The 23,188-nt window shown below is 43.1% G+C and overlaps 1 protein-coding gene across 4 annotated transcripts in view; it reads right to left on the reverse strand.

Annotated features, from left to right (window-relative positions):
• Positions 1-5,495: 5,495 nt before the first annotated feature.
• The window catches only part of LOC133568393 (uncharacterized), an 80,697-nt gene continuing 63,004 nt past the window's right edge, over positions 5,496-23,188 (reverse strand). For 3 of the 4 annotated variants that reach the window (XM_061920287.1, XM_061920289.1, XM_061920286.1), the window contains 5 exons: positions 15,745-15,885; positions 6,229-6,303; positions 5,969-6,030; positions 5,724-5,818; positions 5,496-5,630 (listed from right to left, as the gene is read on the reverse strand). In XM_061920287.1, coding sequence (XP_061776271.1) covers positions 5,563-5,630; positions 5,724-5,818; positions 5,969-6,030; positions 6,229-6,303; positions 15,745-15,885 — 441 coding nt within the window. In that variant the 3' untranslated portion in view covers positions 5,496-5,562. The remainder of the gene's footprint in view (positions 5,631-5,723; positions 5,819-5,968; positions 6,031-6,228; positions 6,304-15,744; positions 15,886-23,188) is intronic. The other variant, XM_061920288.1, reaches the window with a different exon arrangement.

Below are 23,188 nucleotides of genomic sequence, written 5' to 3' on the forward strand. Positions count from 1 at the left end.
GTTTCTAAGTGATACTTTTAATTGAAAAACAATGGCAACATTAGTGTGGTCTCTGGCAGAGTGGAACTTTTTTTGCAACATATGTCCTTATTTCTAAGGACAAAACAACACTGTAAACTAGGGTTGTACGGTATACCGGTACTACTTTAGTATCGCGGTACTCATGAATCAAAAACGGTACTATACGCTGTTTGAAAAATACTGGTTCGCCATATACATGTATGTACTTTTTTAGGCATGACGGTGCATCATCGTCACGTCGTGAAATTGCTGGTTTTACAAGCAGGGGAGCATGTTCGGCAGTGAACAATCACAGAGTTCTTACAAGCAGACACAGTGTGTAGACAGAAAAGCGAGAACTGACACATTTTGGCTTGAAAACTAAAGATAAAGGCGAAGTTATTACACTGAAACGCCCTCAGGAAGAGGTGCTTTAAGACATGGCTGTCAGGCTTGGACTTGGTCTTGGGTTGTTTTCCCGAGGTGCGAAGCGAATGGAGTGGAAACGGCGTGAAGGTAGGTACATATTTATTTTATTTACTCATAAACTAAAAACAGGAACAAAACAAAAAGCGGGTTTCACGGTGGCAGTGGGGTTAGTGCGTCTGCCTCACAATAAGAAGTTCCTGCAGTCCTGGGTTCAAATCCAGGCTTGGGATCTTTCTGTGTGGAGTTTGCATGTTCTCCCCGTGAATGCGTGGGTTCCCTCCGGGTACTCCGGCTTCCTCCCACCTCCAAAGACATGCACCTGGGGATAGGTTGATTGGCAACACTAAATTGGCCCTAGTGTGTGAATGTGAGTGTGAATGTTGTCTGTCTATCTGTGTTGGCCCTGCGATGAGGTAGCGACTTGTCCAGGGTGTACCCTGCCTTCCGCCCGATTGTAGCTGAGATAGGCGCCAGCGCCCCCCGCAACCCCGAAAGGGAATAAGCGGTAAAAAATGGATGGATGGATGGTAAACAAAAAGCGCTCAGAATGGAGGTACAAAACTTGGGCTATGAAACAAAAGACTAGCACAAAGGCTATAAACTATAAACATGAAACACAACTCTAGTGCTATGACATGAATGACAAAAACTTACGTGGACAAAATGAACAGCATAGCAAGGCATGAAGCAGATAATCGAAGTCGTGAAGGAGGTGATGTTGCCAGACTGACTACCTGGTAACTGTGGCTTAAATAATGAACATAAGTGAAAACAGGTGTGAGACAAGACAGGTGAACTAATTGGTCGTCATGGTAACAAAACAGGGAGTGGAAAAAAAAAGGAACTTAGAGTCCAAAGGTCAAAAGCACCTGATATTCCTAGGCAGTCTCCCATCCAAGTACTGACCAGGCCAGACACTGCTTTGCTTTGAGAACAGATGAGATTGGGGATGCTCAGGGTAGTTTGGCCATACAAAACTCATGATCAGACATGACAGATGAAAACTAAATTAGTTGGCATGGTAACAAGACAAACAAGGAAATGCAAAACAGAACTAAATGTCCAAAAAACTAAACATAGCATGACCAAAACAAAAGATGAACCATAGGCGTGACAATGGCTAGCTAGTTAGCAGCGAATATCCATCCGCAGTCTGCAGTGTTTTAGCTACTTCTAAATCACTAATGCTCACCTCCATGGCGACAAATAAAGTACGTTTCTTACAAGTATCATCCCTGCAGGACGAGGAATAGCTAAACATGCTTCACTACACACCGTAGGAGGATACAATAGCGCACCGGCGTCACAATGTAAACAAACGCCATTGTTGGCTCTACACTTGACATCCAATGTAATGATACCAAGTATAAGAGCGTATTTAGTCGGTACTACTATGATTACATCGATATTTTTTATCGTCACAAAATATTTTTTCTTTATAAATTCATATTATATTCATATACTCAGGAAATACGTCCCTGGACACATGAGGACTTAAATTTGGACCAATGTATGAGTTTGCATGTTCTCCCTGTGACTGAGTTGGTTAGACTATGACAAACTTTAATGATCCACAAGGGAAATCATTCAAAAATTGTTCCCTCCGGGTACTACGGCTTCCTTCCACCTCCAAAGACATGTACAGTACCTGGGGTTAGGTTGATTGGCAACACTAAATTGGCCCTAGTTTGTGAATGTTGTCCGTTTATCTATTTAATGTGGTTGAAGTGTCCGCCCTGATATCGCTAGGTCGTGAGTTCAAAACCCGGCTGAGTCATACCAAAGACTATAAATTTGGGACCCATTAGTAATTATTTTGGGACCGGTAACAAAATGTATTTCGATACTTTTCTAATCAAACGCGACCATAAAAAAATGGCATTATTTTCTTTATTTTAACAAAAAATCCTCGGGTACATCAAAAATATGTTACTTATTGCAAATCGAAGAACAGTTTTGTCTTTAAATAAAATAGTGAACATACTGAACAACTTACATTTTAGTAGTAAGTAAACAAACAAAGGCTTCGAATTAGTCTGTTGATGTATGCAGTAACATATTGTGTCATTTATCATTCTATTATTTTGTCAACATTATAAAGGACAAGCTGTAAACATTTATTATCAATCAACTTGTTCATTTACTGTTAATGTTTGTTTATTTTTTGTTTCAACATGTTCTGTCAACACTTCTGTTAAAATGTAATGAACAATTTTTCTTCTCTTGTTTGATTACTTTACATTAGTTTTGGATGATACAACAAATGTAGGTATTGATCCGATACCAAGTAGTTACAGAATCATCCATCCTGCCTCCCCGGAATGCCAGCTGCTGAATCCAGCAGCCATCCCGAAGGTGCCCTTGCGCCCGTTGCCGCTTATGGAGGTCCCAATCGAAAGAATTGGGATGGACCTCATTGGACCATTTCACCTGAGCACACGGAAATATCGCTTTGTGTTAGTCCTGGTGGATTACGCAACACTCTATCCCGAAGCAGTGCCCCTGCGCTCCATCTCTGCAAAGAGTGTAGGGCAAGCGTTGTTTTGGGTTGTCTCCTGAGTCTGAATCCCGAAAGAGATTCTGACTGACCAGGGCACGTCCTTTATATCACGCACAATAAAAGAACTATACGGGTTACTGGGAAATAAAGCGATCCGCACCAGTGTGTGCCACCCACAAACAGATGGGCTGGTGGAGCGGTTAAACAAAACGCTGAAAACCATGATCCGTAAGTTTACGCACGAGGACAAACCAAATTGGGATAAATTGCTGGATCCCCTCATGTTTGCCATGCTGGAGGTACCCCAGGCCTCCCTAGGTTTTACGCCTTTTACACGACTGTACGGCCAGAGGCCGCGCGGAGTGCTGGACATAATTAAGGAAGGCTGGGAGGAGGGCCCGAGCTCCAGCAAAAATGAAATCCATTACGTTATGGACATGCGTGCAAAAGTCCACACGGTGGGGCACATGTCACGCAAGAATTTGCTCTGTGCCCAGGAATGTCAGCAGAGCGCGTATAACAAGGGGACCTAGCCAAGGAAATTTTCAGCGGGAGAAAAAGTACTTATATTACTTCCAACCTCCAGCTCTAAATTACTTGCGCGCTGGCAAGGTCCTTTTGAGGTCACACGGCAAGTGGATGATGTGGACTACGAGGTTCAGCACTCAGACTGGGTTGGAGGCACCCAAATTTACCATCTTAACCTACTTAAGGCATGGAGGGAGGCGGAGCCTGTGTCCATGGTGACGGTAGTGAGGGAGGAGGAGGAGTTGGGGCCAGAGGTCCCGCACTCTGTCCCTTCCCCTCCCCTCCCCTGTGATGATCAGCTCACGTTAGCGCAGAAAGCAGATGTTGCTGCGCTGCAACAACGCTTTTCTGATGTGTTCTCCTCCTGGCCCGGCCGCACGAACCTCATCCGACATCAAATTGAGACGAGTTACGGTGCAATCTCCGCCATACAGGCTCTCCAAACACAAGCGCAAAGTAGTTTGGGAAGAATTAAAAACCATGCTGGAATTGGGGGTAATAAAAAATCCCACAGCGCGTGGTGCAGTCCCATCGTTCTGGTAGGGAAGAACGATGGGTCTGTGCGCTTCTGTGTGGATTACCGCAAGGTGAATGAAATCTCACGTTTTGATGCGTACCCAATGCCTTGGGTCGACGAGCTCCTGGATCGGCTGGGCTCTGCTCGTTTTTTCACGACACTAGATTTAACCAAGGGCTACTGGCGGATTCCCTTGTCACCAGAGTCTAAGGAAAAAACGGCCTCCTCCACTCCGGAAGGTTTATACCAGTTTGTGACACCTCCGTTTGGTTTGTTCGGCGCGCCTGCCACGTTCCAGCGCCTCATGGAACGGGTGCTGTGCCCCCACGCGGCATACGCGGCCGCATACCTGGAGGATGTCATCATACAGAGTAGTGGCCGGGAACAACACATGCAGCGGGTGGGGGCGGTGCTCGAGTCCTTGAGGCAGGCGGAAAAGTGCGCAGTTGGCTACAGTATCTGGGGTACCACCTGGGGGGGTACTTGACCAGCCCACTGACTGACCTCACCCAAAAGGTTGCTTCAGATCTGATCCAGTGGACGGAGCAGTGAAGTGTGAAGTGAATTATATTTATATAGCGCTTTTCTCAAGTGACTCAAAGCGCTTTACATAGTGACACCCAATATCTAAGTTACATTTAAACCAGTGTGGGTGGCACTGGGAGCAGGTGGGTAAAGTGTCTTGCCCAAGGACACAATGGCATTGACTAGGATGGCGGAAGCGGGAATCGAATCTGCAACCCTCAAGTTGCTGGCACGGCCGCTCTACCAACCGAGCTAAACCGCCCCAGTGCTAGCGGATGTTCGAGAAGGTAAAAACAGCACTCTGCGAGGAACCGGTACTGCGCATGCCTGACTTTACCATCTCTTTTTGTCTGCAGGCGGATGCGTCGGGCAGGGGACTGCGGGTGGTGCTGTCCCAGCGGGTTGGGGGGCGTCAACCGACCCGTTCTGTACATCAGCCGGAATCTCTCGGAAAGGGAGGCAAAGTACAACACGATGGAGAGGGAGTGCCTCGCCATCCGGTGGGCGGTCGGGGCTCTTCGTTACTACCTATTGGGGCGCGCTTTCACCCATTTGGCACAGAGACGTTTAATTAACGTTGAAACAACATTACTTTCCCATGTTGAAATAACGTTGGATTTGGGTTGAAAATGAAAGTTGGATCAACGTTTAAATACCGACATTGAATTAATGTCAATGTTTCAATGTTGATTCAACTTTCAGTTTCTACCTAACAGAGACGTTTAATCAACGTTGAAACGTTACTTTCCCATGTTGAAATAACTTTGGATTTGGGTTGAAAATGAAAGTTGGATCAACGTTTAAATACCGACGTAGAATCTACGTCAATGTTTCAAGGTTGATTCAACTTTCAGTTTCAACCTAAGATCAACCAACCAATTATCAACCAATACATCAATATAATTAAAGACAACAAAACGTAGTGCATATATAGCTCCAGGCTGAATCCTGTTAATGCAAAATTTAAATTAAGTACAAAGAAAATGGAGAATGTCAATCAATATAATTATTTATTTAGCCTGTGATGCCCATCCTATTCCTCCCTTCCGTGCAGGGGCATATTTCAGTTTATTTTTAATGGCATCATGGACCATCGTTTCGGTCCCCTTCTGGGTATCCAAGACACTAGCTCTAAACAGGCAAAAAGAATACACATTAATTAAGGGTGCATGTGATTTACCCCAATCAAGTTAATGTAATTATTAAACACACACACAAACTCACCTGTGACTACATCGAGCAGCTTCGTCTCGGCAAAGGCAGTTTTTCCCCCTCCCCCCTTCATGTTCAGATTGGACGTTAATTCATTTGTCATGAGCCTGAAATTGAACACGCAAGTCATACATGCAGGCCAAAAAGTACGGGATTTTGCATTATTATAATTCCCGATCTAGCACTCATAGATTAGAATTTGGGTCTTACATCGCCTATTTTTATTTTAATACATATGTAGAGAAAGAGGAAAATACCTGTCCATGATGGTGCTTAAACAGCTCTTTAAGTCATATCCAATCTTTGAGAGCCTGGCTGTCTGCAAATATACAAGAGGATGTGTTTAGCATACACTGGGGGAAGGGGCTGGCAAACACAAACATACATTCAAGTATCGGGCCTGTTTTATTTACACGTGTTTTATCTACACGATTTCATAACCTGAAATTTTTACCTAAGTACAATAATATTTCCGATGTAAAAACAGCTACACAATTATAATGTTATAATTACTTACCAGCAAATCTTTCTTGCTTGGTTGAGTTTTTATCAACTCGTCAATGTCGAGTAGTTCCTCCACTGTCTCCAATTTCTGCACATGGAAGGACAGTTTTATCAAAAAATTATCCTTTTTGGTATTATATGTATCATAGCAAGTGTACTGTGTCGTTCCATATATGCATAAACTGAAATCATTGATTGGGAAGAATGGCCGCCCGAGTGGTGTTTTGTTATTGGACTTTTGTGCTCGTCACAGTTTGTCCATAACGAACACCATGTTCAAACATAAGGGTGTCCATATGTGCACTTGGCACCAGGACACCCTAGGCCGCAGTTCCATGATCGACTTTGTAGTTGTGTCATCGGATTTGCGGCCTCATGTTATGGACACTCGGGTGAAGAGAGGGGCGGAGCTTTCTACCGATCACCACCTGGTGGTGAGTTGGCTGCGATGGTGGGGGAGGATGCCGGACAGACCTGGGAGGCCCAAACGCATTGTGAGGGTCTGCTGGGAACGTCTGGCAGAGTCTCCTGTCAGACAAAGTTTCAATTCCCACCTCCGGAAGAACTTTGAACATGTCACGAGGGAGGTGCTGGACATTGAGTCCGAGTGGACCATGTTCCGCACCTCTATTGTCGAGGCGGCAGATCGGAGCTGTGGCCGCAAGGTAGTTGGTGCCTGTCGGGGCGGCAATCCTAAAACCCCCTGGTGGACACCAGCGGTGAGGGATGCCGTCAAGCTGAAGAAGGAGTCCTATCGGGTCCTTTTGACTCATAAGACTCCGGAGGCAGTGGACAGGTACCGACAGGCCAAGCGGTGTGCAGCTTCAGCGGTCGCGGAGGCAAAAACTCGGACATGGGAAGAGTTCGGGGAAGCTATGGAAAACGACTTCCGGACGGCTTCGAAGCGATTCTGGACCACCGTCCGCCGCCTCAGGAAGGGGAAGCAGTGCACTATCAACACCGTGTATGGTGCGGATGGTGTTCTGCTGACCTCGACTGCGGATGTTGTGGACAGGTGGAAGGAATACTTCGAAGACCTCCTCAATCCCACCAACACGTCTTCCTATGAGGAAGCAGTGCCTGGGGAATCTGTGGTGGACTCTCCTATTTCTGGGGCTGAGGTCGCTGAGGTAGTTAAAAAGCTCCTCGGTGGCAAGGCCCCAGGGGTGGACGAGATCCGCCCGGAGTTCCTTAAGGCTCTGGATGCTGTGGGGCTGTCTTGGTTGACAAGACTTTGCAGCATCGCGTGGACATCGGGGGCGGTACCTCTGGATTGGCAGACCGGGGTGGTGGTTCCTCTCTTCAAAAAGGGGGACCGGAGGGTGTGTTCCAACTATCGTGGGATCACACTCCTCAGCCTTCCCGGTAAAGTTTATTCAGGTGTACTGGAGAGGAGGCTACGTCGGATAGTCGAACCTCGGATTCAGGAGGAACAGTGTGGTTTTCGTCCTGGTCGTGGAACTGTGGACCAGCTCTATACTCTCGGCAGGGTTCTTGAGGGTGCATGGGAGTTTGCCCAACCAGTCTACATGTGCTTTGTGGACTTGGAGAAGGCATTCGACCGTGTCCCTCGGGAAGTCCTGTGGGGAGTGCTCAGAGAGTATGGGGTATCGGACTGTCTTATTGTGGCGGTCCGTTCCCTGTACGATCAGTGCCAGAGCTTGGTCCGCATTGCCGGCAGTAAGTCGAACACATTTCCAGTGAGGGTTGGACTCCGCCAAGGCTGTCCTTTGTCACCGATTCTGTTCATAACTTTTATGGACAGAATTTCTAGGCGCAGTCAAGGCGTTGAGGGGTTCCGGTTTGGTAACCGCAGGATTAGGTCTCTGCTTTTTGCAGATGATGTGGTCCTGATGGCTTCATCTGACCGGGGTCTTCAGCTCTCGCTGGATCGGTTCGCAGCCGAGTGTGAAGCGACCGGAATGAGAATCAGCACCTCCAAGTCCGAGTCCATGGTTCTCGCCCGGAAAAGGGTGGAGTGCCATCTCCGGGTTGGGGAGGAGACCCTGCCCCAAGTGGAGGAGTTCAAGTACCTAGGAGTCTTGTTCACGAGTGAGGGAAGAGTGGATCGTGAGATCAACAGGCGGATCGGTGCGGCGTCTTCAGTAATGCGGACGTTGTACCGGTCCGTTGTGGTGAAGAAGGAGCTGAGCCGGAAGGCAAAGCTCTCAATTTACCGGTCGATCTACGTTCCCATCCTCACCTATGGTCATGAGCTTTGGGTCATGACCGAAAGGATAAGATCACGGGTACAAGCGGCCGAAATGAGTTTCCTCCGCCGTGTGGCGGGGCTCTCCCTTAGAGATAGGGTGAGAAGCTCTGCCATCCGGGAGGAACTCAAAGTAAAGCCGCTGCTCCTTCACATCGAGAGGAGCCAGATGAGGTGGTTCGGGCATCTGGTCAGGATGCCACCCGAACGCCTCCCTAGGGAGGTGTTTAGGGCACGTCCAACCGGTAGGAGGCCACGGGGAAGACCCAGGACACGTTGGGAAGACTATGTCTCCCGGCTGGCCTGGGAACGCCTCGGGATCCCCCGGGAAGAGCTAGACGAAGTGGCTGGGGAGAGGGAAGTCTGGGTTTCCCTGCTTAGGCTGTTGCCCCCGCGACCCGACCTCGGATAAGCGGAAGATGATGGATGATGGATGGATGGATGAAATCATTGGTAAATTGCCTTGCATTAACGTTCTGCTTTTCAATTACCGGTAGTGGTACATGTACATAGACTTAGGGGTGGACCAGATGAAGCGTGGGGGAGGCTATGTTTTTTTGGGGGAAAAAAAGAGATTGTTTAGCAAAAACTGAAAAATAAATAGTTTGTTCTCCTGACGTATATAAAAAAAAAGTTTGCTCCTGTAAGCTCTGAAAAAAAAAAAAGTTGGTTGCCTCCTTGTGCCAAGAGGAAAAACTTTGTACCCCCCAACAATTTCTGCGCTCTGTGCAGTCTTTTATTGTCAATCATAAAACATATGAAACAAAATCTGTCTGGATATTTTTTCGTCATATATTTTAGTATACATGTTGGCCAACAGGTCAGCAGTGAAACCATTTGGAAGTTTCAATACTTGACAAAAACTCTTGTAATAGCAGTACTGGCCTTATCTGTAAAATAAAAAAATAAGTAAAGATCACAGCATTTAATATTACATGGATCCTTTTATGGGCGACCCGTGGACTTGCCTTTTGAGACAAAGCCTTGCTAACGAGTCAAACTAATTAAAAAGTACCTGTACTTAAAATAAACTGGCAACATTTTAAATAAACAATAAAATGAGCCAGAAAAACCTAACTGCCATCCAGACGGGTGTTTTGAAGATCAAAATCAAGAGGAAGTAAATTAATACAGTGACTGGCGCGGCTGTAAAAGACAATGGGTACAGAACCAAAGAAACATTTCTGTTTTGTGTTAGCTTGGAAAAACAATTGTTTGCTTTTGGGCAGGTGGGGAAAAAAAATGTTAGTTGTCTGCTTGGGGAGAAAAAAAAATGTTTGCTCAGGTCCAGTTTATACAGTCAAAATAAACGTTGAGAATAGGCGTGAGATAAATTTCTTGTTTTCCTGCAACCCTCTTGTGAAAGGGCCAAAATTATATCGATATAAATAACCTGTATTATCTCAAGGTACAAACCTGAATCTTTATGGACGTCGATGGTTTTCTTTGCAGTGAAATAGTTTAATTTCCAATTCAAATCTTCGCTCTTCGTCTTGCTTGCTGGATTGGAAAGGAAGTACTTCAGCACGCATGCGCACAAGCTTGGCTTTTAGTTCACGCTGCCATCAAGCGGCGGTTTCGTTGAAAACTGTCGCAAATGGCCAATGCGCGGGCAGAATGTTTGGCAAGTTGAATTGTACACGTTGAAACGACGTTGAAACGACCTTGAAATGACCTTGAAACGACGATGTCCCCCAATGATGAAAACAAACCAGATTTGCAACATATGGTGTGGTGGGGTCAGTTGGTTGTGATTTGGTCGGGATATGGTTAAGTGACGTCGCAACGTAATTTCAACGTCACCTCGACGTTGAACTAAGGACGGGTGCTCACTGGGCAGTCTCCGCTCGGACCACAAACCGCGCCAATGGCTCCACCGTATGAAGGATGCCAACGCGCGGATCACCCGTTTGTACATTGCAGTCCTACAACTTCCGGGTGGTCCACAGGCTGGGCACGCAGATGCCTGTAGCCGACTTCCTCTCTCACCCTTCTATGCGGAGGGGTGGGGGGGGGGGGGGGGGTGGGCGCGGCCGGACGACTGCCCGGCCTGAGTCTGACGATGGAGGCATGTGGAAGGGGGGCGTGGTCCACGCGCCACCTGCGGGCAGGGCATGTGCAGGAGCCGGCTGGAAGCAGATGACAGGTGAGTGGATACCTCAGCTGGAACGAGTTATCTAATCACCCGTCTCTTTATTAGCAGCGTTGGTGACCGCAGAGGGGGGCTGGAAAGCCAGAGGAGCTAAAAGGATGGAGGAGCTTAAAAGCCACAGCAGAAAAGAGGAAAGACTTTGGGAGAGAAATATTTAGTAATAGTGAAAATAAAAGACATTGTAATCTTGGCAACCAGCCTGCCTGCAGTCTATCGGTCCTAAAAAGAACCCCACGGCACGAGTCGTTCACAGTGAGCTTTTGTTAAACCAAATATTGTGTTTTTTTCATATACAACAACCTATCTGGATTCGTTAAGAGAATCGATAAGAGGATTCGATAATGGGCTCAAACTCGATAATTTCTTATCAAACATCATCCCTAGGGACAACCCTACTATACACACATAAGGTTATTTTTCTAAGACGATGCATGATATGCTGCTGATTAAATTTGTAGACAAAGAGACATCGATAAAATAAAAATGTTCTTAGTCATTGACCTATTTGAGGAGATACAACACTTGTTTCCTTGACAAGGCTACTTACTTGGTATTGAAATATCAAACTGTAACTGTAAGGCTGGGTGGCACATGTCTTACTTTGACATGCCCATGAAAGTTTTGTATAACATGCTCAAATGCCTCCCTTCATCTTGGAAATAAAATATATTTGACTCAAAATGTAGCTTTTTCCAATGCAGGGAATGATATGCTGCTTATTTGGGATCAAAACATTAACCTATAAAAAGGTAGCAAGGCTGGTTGGCACATGGCCGACTTCTATGTTTTATTTTGACATGCACATAAGGCTAATGCATTGCATGCTAGTTCTGACTCTCTGAACATAATTGGCTTCTGTTGACAAGGAAATGCAACAAGAATATCATGTGATGTGAAGTGAACTAAAGTAAATTTTATTTATATAGCGGTTTTCTCTAATAACTCAAATTGCGTTTACATAGTGAAACCCAATATCTAAGTTACCTTTAAAAGAGTGTGGGTGGCACTGAGAGAAGGTGGGTAAAGTGTATTGCCCAAGGACACAATGGCAGTGACTACGATGGAGGAAGCGGGGATCGACCCCGGAACCCTCAAGTTGCTGGCACAGCCACTCTACCAACTGAGCTATACCTCCCCACACCTAGTGATCTAATGACATTATTGATGCTATGCTCACATCTTATGATGATGGTTTTAAATGCCATCCATCCATTTTCTACCGCTTGTCACGTTCGGGGTCGCGGTGAGTGCTGGAGCATATCTCAGCTGCTTTTGGGCGGAAGTCGCAGTACACCCTGGACAAGTCGCCACCTTATCACAGGGCCAACACAGATAAATTATTTTTTATATTTAGTTTTTCCTCTTTAATTTTTCAGGGCATACAATTGATCACAAATGGACTGTTCAGTTTGTCTTAGAAGTTTCGCATCTCATACAAGCAAACATCAGTTCATGCTTATTAGGGATGGGAATTGATAGGATTTTTCCGGTTTTAATTCCACTTCAGATTCTGCTTCATGATTCGGTTCTTTAACCAAATGTAATTTAATTTCTTGATACTTATTTGTACAAAAAAAAAGAATACAATATGATGGATTAGCATCAATTTTGTTTAGTTTAGAGCTAACGTGGCCTTACAAAGCCAACAGTGAGGTCTTAAGAGATACATAGCATAGAAAAAAATACTGTAGAATATAACAAAAATAAAACATGTGGAAATTACACAGGAATATAACATTCTTTATCATTTTTAAAACTTTTAGGAATCCTTGTCATCTACCTAGAAAATATACCGTGCAAAGGTTTGTTTAGATCAGGGGTCGGCAACCCAAAACTTTGAAAGAGCCATATCAGACAAAAATACAAAAAACAAATCTGTCTGGAGCCGCAAAAAAAGAAAAGCCGTACATAAGTCTTATAATGAAGGCAACACATGATGTAAGTGTATAATAGCCTACTTTCATAATGACTGTCGCAGGCAAAGGCAAATCTTCGTTGAAAGGAATGTGGAAATGTAATATTTATCCTACACATTTTTACAAAATTAGAAAACATTAGTAAATCAGAGTTTCCTCAGAAGGTGAGATAACTCCTGAAAATGACTTTCTTAAAATGGCCAAAGGTAAAGATGTGTGTGTCCAAGTTTAAGGACACGGCAGGTTGTCTTATTTTAAGCGATTTATTACAATCTTTGGCAAGCTAGGTAATATTTGCTGTGGTCTGGAACAACATGGCACACACCCAACTATCTGAAATGCAGCCAATATTGTTTACAGATAATGTGTCATGAGACATGCAAAACTAAATTATATACAAAGAGGATAAACGTAAAGGATTTGAAATTATCTCAAATATACCAACAAATGAGGCATAATGATGCAGTATGTACATACAGATAGCCTAAATAGCATGTTAGCATTGATTAACTTGCAGTCATGCACTGACTAAATATGCCTGATTAGCACTCCAACAAGTCAATCACATCAACAAAGTGAATCTTTGTGCATTTACGCACTGCATAAAACGTTTGGTGGACAAAGATAGAGAAAAAACGAGTGGAAGATTTTACATGTAAACTGTTCCGTCACAGTCCACACTATGGTGAGTTCAAGAACCACCGAAATTTGTAGGAAAAAACGATGTTCACCAAACAATCTCATCAGTTAAGCATACACACAAACATATTAAACAGTGGGCTTTCTAACAATTGGGACGGTTTGTTCATGTTTGTCCTCAAACAAAAAACTTACTAAAACTAGAAAACCTTCCATGTTTAACTCTTTTTAAAAAAAATGCTCCAGGGAGCCACCAGGCTACCCACTAAGGATCTGCATGCGGCTCGAGACCCGCAGGTTGCTGACCCCACGGTTTAGATTTACAAGGTGAAACTAATATTATGACATCCATCCATTTTCTACCGCTGAGTCCCTTTGGGGTGGCGGGGGGCTACAATCGGGCAGAAGGCGGAGTACACCCTGGACAAGTCGCCACCTCATCGCAGGGCCAACATAGATAGACAGACAACATTCACACTCACATTCAAACACTAGGGCCAATTGTAGTGTTGCCAATCAACCTATCCCCAGGTGCATGTCTTTGGAAGTGGGAGGAAGCCGGAGTACCCGGAGGGAACCCACGCAGTCACGGGGAGAACATGCAAACTCCACACAGAAAGATCCCGACCCCGGGATTGAAACCAGGACTACTCAGAACCTGAGTGCGTTTGTCTCACAATACGAACCCCTCTACTGCCGTGAAGCCCCTAAAACAAACCCCGTTTCCATATGAGTTGCGAAATTGTGTTTGATGTACATATAAACGGAATACAATGATTTACAAATCCTTTTCAACCCATATTCAATTGAATGCACTACAAAGACAAGATATGTGATGTTCAAACTCATAAATTTTATTTTTTTTTGCAAATAATAATTGTCTTAGAATTTCATGGCTGCAACACGAGCCAAAGTAGTTGGGAAAGGGTATGTTCACCACTGTGTTACATCACCTTTTCTTTCAACACTAAAAAAATGTTTGGGAACTGAGGAAACTAATTGTTGAAGCTTTGAAAGTGGAATTCTTTCCCATTCTTGTTTTATGTAGAGCTTTAGTCGTTCAACAGTCCGGGGTCTCCACTGTCGTATTTCACGCTTCATAATGCACCACACATTTTCGATGGGAGACAGGTCTGGACTGCAGGCGGGCCAGGAAAGTACCCGCACTCTTACTACGAAACCACGCTGTTGTAACACGTGGCTTGGCATTTACTTGCTGTAATAAACAGGGGCGTCCATGATAACATTGCTTGGAGGACAACATATGTTGCTCCAAAACCTGTATGGACCATTCAGCTTTAATGGTGCCTTCACAGATGTGTAAGTTACCCATGCCTTGGGCACTAATACACCCCCATACCATCACAGATGCTGGCTTTTGAACTTCGCGCCTATTACAATCCGGATGGTTATTTTCCCCTTTGTTCCGGAGGACACCACGTCCACAGTTTCCAAATATAATTTGAAATGTGGACTCATCAGAGCACAGAACACTTTTCCACTTTGCATCAGTCCATCTTAAATGAGCTCGGGCCCAGCGAAGCCAACGGCGTTCCTGGGTGTTGTTGATAAATGGGTTTTGCTTTGCATAGCAGAGTTTTAACTTGCACTTACAGATGTAGCAACCAACTGTAGTTACTGACAGTGGTTTTATGAAGTGTTCCTGAGCCCATGTGGTGATATCCTTATACACTGATGTCGGTTTTTGGTGCAATACCGCCTGAGGGATCAAAAGTCCGTAATAGCATCGCTTACGTGCAGTGATTTCTCCAGATTCTCTGAACCTTTTGATGATTTTATGGACCGTAGATGGTAAAATCCCTAAATTCCTTGCAATAGCCCGTTGAGAAATATTGTTCTAAAACTGTTCGACAATTTGCTTACATCCTTGTTTGTGAATTACTTAGCATTTCATGGAAGCTGCTTTTATATCCAATCATGGCACCCACCTGTTCCCAATTAGCCTGCACACCTGTGGGATGTTCCAAATAAGTGTTTGATGAGCGTTCCTCAACTTTATCAGTATTTATTGCCACCTTTCCAATTTCTGTCACGTATTGCTGGCATCAAATTGTAAAGTTAATGATTATTTGCAAAAAAAAATGTTTATCAGTTTGAACATCAAATATGTTGTCTTTGTAGCATATTCAACTGAATATGGGTTGAAAATGATTTGCAAATCATCGTATTCCGTTTATATTTACATCTAACAATTTCCCAACTCATATGGAGACAGGGTTTGTATTATGATATTGGCTCGTAATATGCAACATGATATTTTGAACCTTATCTTGATAAAATGTTGATGTTTATTGCTTACAGTTTATAATAACCTTAAATTTAAAATCTCAGAAAATGTGGCGTTTAAAAAATTAATAAAAAATCTTTAGGCCATGATCATCAAAGTTGTATTAAATAGAGGCTTGACCTACAGTATGTCTCCTTGCATGTAATTAGTTAAAATCACATATTAGTTCCACATTCGAATTGCGAACATGAATGGACTTGTTCACCATATTCTAATCTTATGAGTTCCACCTTTTATAAAATAATAAAAATGTGGTGGAAGAAAACATGCAACTTTTCTCTGACTACAATTGAACGTTCACCTACCGAAGGAGTAGTCATTGCTCGGTGACATCCGTCGTTCCTGGCCGAGTGGTACTCTTCCCATCCGGTGAAAGCTGGCGGAAGACGTGAACTGGAGCCATTACTGCCCGCCTCCAAACGAGTCGGAATATGTCTCCTCATGCCCTTCCAAATGAGAAGGCATTCATTTCAGTTTAACCGATAACAGCGCTAACATTATCGGTAGCATTAGTACCTGTAGTATTTACAGCAGATTAATGCTGCTGCCTAGGATGAGAGCCACGCGGTTCATAAATGCTAAATTCATTGCATGCTGTGTGTTCAAATGATTCAGCATTCTCATCTTGATGAAATAGCAACCTTGGATTCATTAAAAGTAGCACCGTTGTGACCTTTTATAGTAAAGTGTCGGCAAACTTTGATGCACTTTTAACGCCCGGGTGTCACGATCTGGTAAACGTTGCTTGCAGCGTGACCCAAAGGATGCAGAGAATGGCATGCGGACCGCAAGTAAAGTAAAAGTAAAAACTAGTTTAATACTCGCAAGGAAGCAGGGATCAAACAAAAACTGCACACTCAGCATCAGTCTCAAAATAAAAATGATCTAGCAGTGAATGAGGAACCCAGGCGCAACTAAATAGAACTAATTAAATGAGGAACAGGTGTGGTGAAAGGACATGGAACAGAAAGTAAAGCTGCTTGAAAACACAGAGACCAAACAGTAAACACTGACAAAACAAGAGCACCAGGAAAGGAAGTGATTCTAAAAACAAAAACACAGGAAAACCCAAACATAACCAAGCTGAAAATGTGTGCGGGTCCGCCGCTGTAGTCTGTGGCGACACTGTAGTCGATAAGCTTCTTCCTTTCTCTACCTTCTTATGGATATTCATCTTCCACTGTTGCCATTTCTAATATAAAGTAGTGTAAAGTTCTTACTTATATCTGTCAGTAGACTCACTCTCAAAGCGTTAAAAACTGTAGTGAGTTTACACAACTCACCCATGGAACTTTAGTTATTAGAGGGTTCCGGTCGGATGGTTTTTCACGGGACAGATTTTCAGCGTTGTTGCACTAGTGCGCCACAGATGAGGAGATGCTTCTCCGTTATTGATTGAAGCAAAGTCTGAATGTCATTAAAACAGTTAGCTCCATCTTTTGACACTTCTTCCACTCCCATCCTTGCACGCTACACCGCTACAACAAAGATGACGGGGAGAAGACGCTGTCAAAGGTGAGCCACGTAAATAGACCGCCCACAAATTGGTGCATCCTGAAGCGACTGTCAGAAAGTGACTTGATGATCCGTAAAACATAATCTATGCAACATTTTGGCCAAAGAACCACCATCACATGTGATGTAGACCACAAGGAAGTATTTTGCATTTAGAAAAAAGTCATAAAATATGACCCCTATAACCAAGGGAGTAGGTTTGATTTTGAGATTGGTGGGGACACAAAAGTGCTCCAAGGCAGCACTCTGAAAGTTTACTTTTTTTGTTTTTACATTAGCAATCATACTTTCACGTCATGCAGATGTTATAGGGTAAAGTAACTAAAATGAAAGCAAAGGAGACAACTTGGAAGAGTTCTCATCTTTACTCTTTAGTGTAGGGCTGTAGTGCAACTGTGCATCATACTGTCAATGAACATAGCCTACTGTCCATCAACAACATCAGAAATACATTCATACAATACAACATTGTAAATAAACATAAATGAACTGTAATAATCTTTTCCCCAACTTGTGTTTAAATCACTCACAATTTTTCCCTTCATCTATTTCTTTCTATTGCTGCTTTTGTACTGTAAATATGTTACATGAAACTAAAAAAAATTCAAAAAATAAAACGGAAAGGTGAAATCCGGCGATCTGATTGGCTGTTAACCGTGCTTTAAATATTGAGCACGGCTACTATTCTAAAGCCTTATCACAGCGTAGGCTATCACTCCGCCTCAGGCACGTATGACTGGTTTGAATGGAAGTTGTTGTCATGTATCCATGACAACGGACTGTTGCAGTCCGTAGAAAAAGACAGCGGATGTTTTTACGATGTTAAAAAACGGACTAAAGTAGTTGAATTCACATGTTTAGGGTTAACTTTCACCTACGGGGAGGGTTAACAATTGAGCATTGACTTTCACCTGGAAAAAAAGCGGAGGAAAAGACGAGATGCAGTGCTAATTTGGAGCTAACGTCTGGATAGGTGGGACTGTTTTTTCCACAGTGAGGAGTGACAGCGGGGACAGCCAATCACACGTAAGTTAGCATGAAAGCGGCAAACAATCACGGAGCGATATTTAGGTTAGAGGCGGGACTTCTAGCAGAGACCGACATTTAACCCTTTCTGTGCCATAATCGTTGACTAAACATTACGGGCAGCGCTTGTATTGATAGTGACTACAAAGTAGCGGCTGGATATTGGTAGGGTCGTGTCCCTAGCGTCCCTACCCAATTCTACGCCCTTGCCTATAACGCGCCTTATAATCCGGTGTGCCTTTTGTATGGAAATAAACCTGAATAGAACCGCTCATCAGCAGTGCACCTTTTAATTCGGTGCGCCCTATGGTCCGAAAAATACGGTACTCATACTTTGAGATGCATATGAAGACAAACCGCTGCTTGCTACTCTGCCTTTTTTCTTTATTGCTTTTCTTTTTCCCCTCCAAAAGCCAAAAGAGTTGATCTGATTAGGAGATACCAGATGTAACTGAAAGTTGGTTCATTAATCACCCGTCAGGTTTACTTACCCGAGGCTCGATAAACAGTTATTTCCAAAAGGCGAGAGAGGAAGTATGCTTTGAAAAGTTGAATCAATCAACCCTCCGGAGTGTCAAGTTTTATTAGAACTTTCATCCCTGCTATATCAAGACCATGTATTACTTTCATGGCAGTCTAAACAAATGGATATCTGAACTGATACTTATTGACACTGTCTACCATCCCCACACAATTGTATTGATCAGGCGGAAGACGTACGATTGCCCACATCACGCCGGGGAACACTGTCCTATAATTAAGCAAGCGGCCAAAACCATTAAACTGTTGGGTAGTTGAGGCCTCCATAGTTTGAGTGCACAGACTTCAATAGTCCATTACTGTGATGTACAGGTCACAGAGGAACAAAACTCAATACGCAGGCTTAGACCGTCTTATGAGCTATATCAAGTTCAGCCCGGTGTCGACTTTTCTACAGTACAGTATATATCACTTGTAATTTCTTAACGCGAGAGAGGAGATAAAAATAGCTTAAAGGTGTCACACTGCATCAAATCTGTGATACAGGGGGATGGGGAGAAGCTGGCAGAATAAATGAATAGAAAAGCCCATACTGCAGTCGTTTCCATTAAAAAGTCCATGAAAAAGACTTCTTGCTGACGGTGCCAGTGGAACGTTAAACAATAAACAGGGCGTTGACATCTCGACGTCATCAGCTGTGACTTCTTCCTGATAACGGGTAATCAAATTACTTTTTTTACTAAGTTACAATTATGTTACTATTTAGCTTGCCGTCGTGTGGGAGTTGGCAGGAAGTCATTATTCATCAAAGTGTAATAATTCATACAGTCGCATATGACTTACAAGTACAAAGTTTCCAGGGCAGAAGCGCATTACAAAGTACCCAGTAACAAACGTGTCCGCATCATGCAACTTGCTGTGTCATGAACTTAAAGGCCTACTGAAACCCACTACTACCGACCACACAGTCTGATAGTTTATATATCAATGATGAAATATTAACATTGCAACACATGCCAATAATGCCTTTTTAGTTTACTAAATTGCAATTTTAAATTTCCCGGGAGTTTGTTCTTGAAAACGTTGCGTAATGATGACGTGTACGCGTGACGTCACGGACTATTAGGAAATATGAGCGCTGCGCACACACACAGCTAAAAGTCGTCTGCTTTAACCGCATAATTACACAGTATTTTGGAGATCTGTGTTGCTGAATCGTTTGCAATTTGTTTAATTAATATTGGAGAAGTCAAAGTAGAAAGATGGAGTTGGGAAGCTTTAGCCTTTAGCCACACAAACACACGGTGATTCCTCGTTGAAAATTCCCGGAGGTGAAGCTTTCCTATGGATCAGAGCGGTCAAGCGAACATGGATCCTGACCGAATGTCAACCAGCAGGTTTCGGTGAGAAAATTGGGGTAAAAAGCTGCTTCTTACCGGAGATCAGCTGAGGTTGCGCTGTCCATAAAGCTGCTGTCGCGACTTCCCTGAGACATCGGCGTCAACACACCCGTGGAGACACACCTCCGACTATCAGGTACTGTTAAACTCCCTAAAACACTAGCAACACAATAGAAAGATAAGGGATTTCCCAGAATTATCCTAGTAAATGTGTCTTAAAATATCTGAATCTGTCCCAATGCAATCGCGTTTTTTTTTTCTAGTCCTTCGCTATCAATATCCTCAAACACAAATCTTTCATCCTCGCTCAAATTAATGGGGAAATTGTCATTTTCTCGGTCCGAATAGCTCTTTTTGTTGGAGGCTCCCATTAAAAACAAGGTGAGGATGTGAGGAGCCATCAACGGGTGACGTCATCGTTTGCGACTTTCAGTAAAGGCAGGGCTTTTTTGTTAGCGACCAAAAGTTGCGAACTTTATCGTCGATGTTCTCTACTAAATCCTTTCAGCAAAAATATGGCAATATCGCGAAATGATCAAGTATGACACATAGAATGGACCTGCTATCCCCGTTTGAATAAGAAAATCTCATTTAGTAGACCTTTAATCGAATTATTTAGCCCACACGGTGTTGCCTAAAACAAACTACCACTCCACTTTGATAGTATTTAATAGTATGTAAGTGTATTCTCACTTGATAAAGTCTTTTCTAACATTCCACACGACAAAAAAATAGAAGTACAGTATTTTCCAGACTATAATGCACACTTAAAATCCTTTTTTTTCCTCAAAACTCGACAGTGCGCCTTATAACCCAGTGCGCCTAATGTACCGAATAATTCTGGTTTTGCTTTTGATTTTATTTGGTACATGGTTTAATGATAAGTGTGAGCAGTAAATGGCTGTCAAACGTAAGAGACACATGTAGACTGCAATATGATGGCAGTATGACTTGAGTAAACAACACCAACATAGCGGCATAGCTCTGTTGGTAGAGTGGCTGTGTCAGCAACTTGAGGGTTGCAGGTTCGATTCCCACTTGTGCCATCCTAGTTACTGCCGTTGTGTCTTTGTGCAAGACACTTTACCCACCTGCTCCCAGTGCCACCCACACTGGCTTAAATGTAATTTAGATATTGGGTGTCACTATGTAAAGCGCTTTGAGTCACTTGAGAAAAGCGCTATATAAATATGATTCACTTCACTTCACTTTATATATGCCATTGAAAATATATAGAACATTACATTACACGGGACTCAAATATCTATTAGAATGTTTTTGTCCGACTTTGTTAAACTATGAAGCTGCACCGCTAGATGGATTGTCGGAGCATTAAACATACGAGTATTACTATGGTGTGTGTATAAGGGTTTGTTTTGCAGTATCATGCAAAAACAACTTTTCTTACCTTCAGGTACTTGCTGATCTGTATTTGGGATCAGTGTAAGTCCTGAAAAATTGCGCGCACCCACCTTTGTAGTCCGTGCCGACAACGTAGTTGATAAGCTTCTTCTTTTTCTCTATCTTTTTGTTATGGGACATTCATCCAACCACTGTTGCCATTTCTAATATAAAATAGTGTAAAGTTCCTACTTATATAAGTCAGTGAACTCGCCATGAAAGCGGTAAATCATACTGGTGTAGTGAGTTTAAATTTTTCACCCAAGGAACTTTAGTTATTAGAGCGTTCCAGTCGGACGGTTTTTCACGGGACACATTTCCGGCCTTGCTGTTGCTTCCGGATGAGAAGATGCTGCTCCATTATTGATCGAAGTAAAGTCTAAATGTCATTAAAACAGTTAGCTCCATCTTTCGACACTTCTTCCACTCCCGTCCTTGCACGCTACACCGCTACAACAAAGATGACGGGGAGAAGTAGATGTCGAAGGTGAGCCACGTAAATAAGACCGCCCACAAAATAGTGCATCCTGAAGCGACTGTCAGAAAGCGACTTGAAGATGATCTGTAAAAGATTATCCATGCAATATTTTGACCAAAGAACCATTACATGTTATGTAAACCACAAGGAAGTGTTTTATTAACATTTAGAACAAATAACTATAATAATATGGTGCACTTTTTGTATGAAAATAGACCCGCTCATCGGCAGTGCGCCTCATAATCCGGTGCGCCCTAGGGTCCGGAAAATACGGTAAAATAAAGTACTCTCTCTGCACAGAATTACATGTTCAATGACTATTTTCAGACTTGAATCGACAAATGACAAGAATTGCCACAGAGCTATCAAGGACTGCATACTTTCGCAAGCCCACATAACGCTCAACAAATGAACTTCAATAGAAACGACAAACAAAAGGCCATTTTTGGAAATTGGAAGCAGACATGAAGCCAAACAAACGGGGTAGAAAGCATTTTGTCCTTGGATGATGGCAACAATAATAAGAAGAAAACCAGACAACTGGCAGGAAGTAGGACCGACACAGGCAAACACAAATGGATTGATTGATGGTTTGGTGTCTTAGGGAAGAGAGCTTCTTACTAATGAGCTGCCGACCTTTCAAAAGGTGTTGGAGTGAAGTTTAGAGACACTTGGTCATTCAAAAAGAATGCAAAAGTGCCAACTGTCAAGATTTGAAGGATGTTTTTTTTCTCATTTATATCAGTCAGTAATAAGATAGGATGTCATGAAAAAAAACATTTTTTGAATCCAATTAGAAATGTATAACACAACCTATATCCGCTTTGCACATACGCAAAATGGTTCAATTATTGTGGTAGCAACAAACACAGCATGTATTTGTGTCATCAGACAATGGTATGTTGAGGTTTCACTTTTGCATGTGTTAGGTCACAGCTGGGCAAATATTTTGACTTGGGGGGCCACATTGTGAGAAAAAATGTGTCTTGGAGGGCCAATTTGTATGTGTGTATAACGTATATATACATGAAAATCTGCTGTACAGTATGTGTGTTTGGGTCCCTTTTTTTCAGGAACACTAATACCAAAAGTCACGAAGTCCGATAGAATCTGAAAAAAGTTATGACAGACCACCTCAAAAAACAGAATGGAATTTTAAAGCTTTTTACTGAATGGGACACCCAAAATGTATATGAAAATAAAAAGAATGGGATTTACAATATTACTATGATCAATAAAACACTAAATATTAACAACATATGACCAGCTCCTCAATAGTTGTGTGTCTTTTACAATCAACCAAAACACAACAAAAATGTAACAAACAGCAAAATATGAACGCAACGTTTAATAAACACCTACAATTTGATATACTTTCATTCTTATGCAAAAAATTTGTTGTAAAAATGTGCTTTTGCATCTGTTCCTGACACATGCGTTACGGGCTGG

Source organism: Nerophis ophidion, linkage group LG14, assembly GCF_033978795.1.
Source record: "Nerophis ophidion isolate RoL-2023_Sa linkage group LG14, RoL_Noph_v1.0, whole genome shotgun sequence".
Classification (NCBI taxonomy): Eukaryota; Metazoa; Chordata; class Actinopteri; order Syngnathiformes; family Syngnathidae; genus Nerophis; species Nerophis ophidion.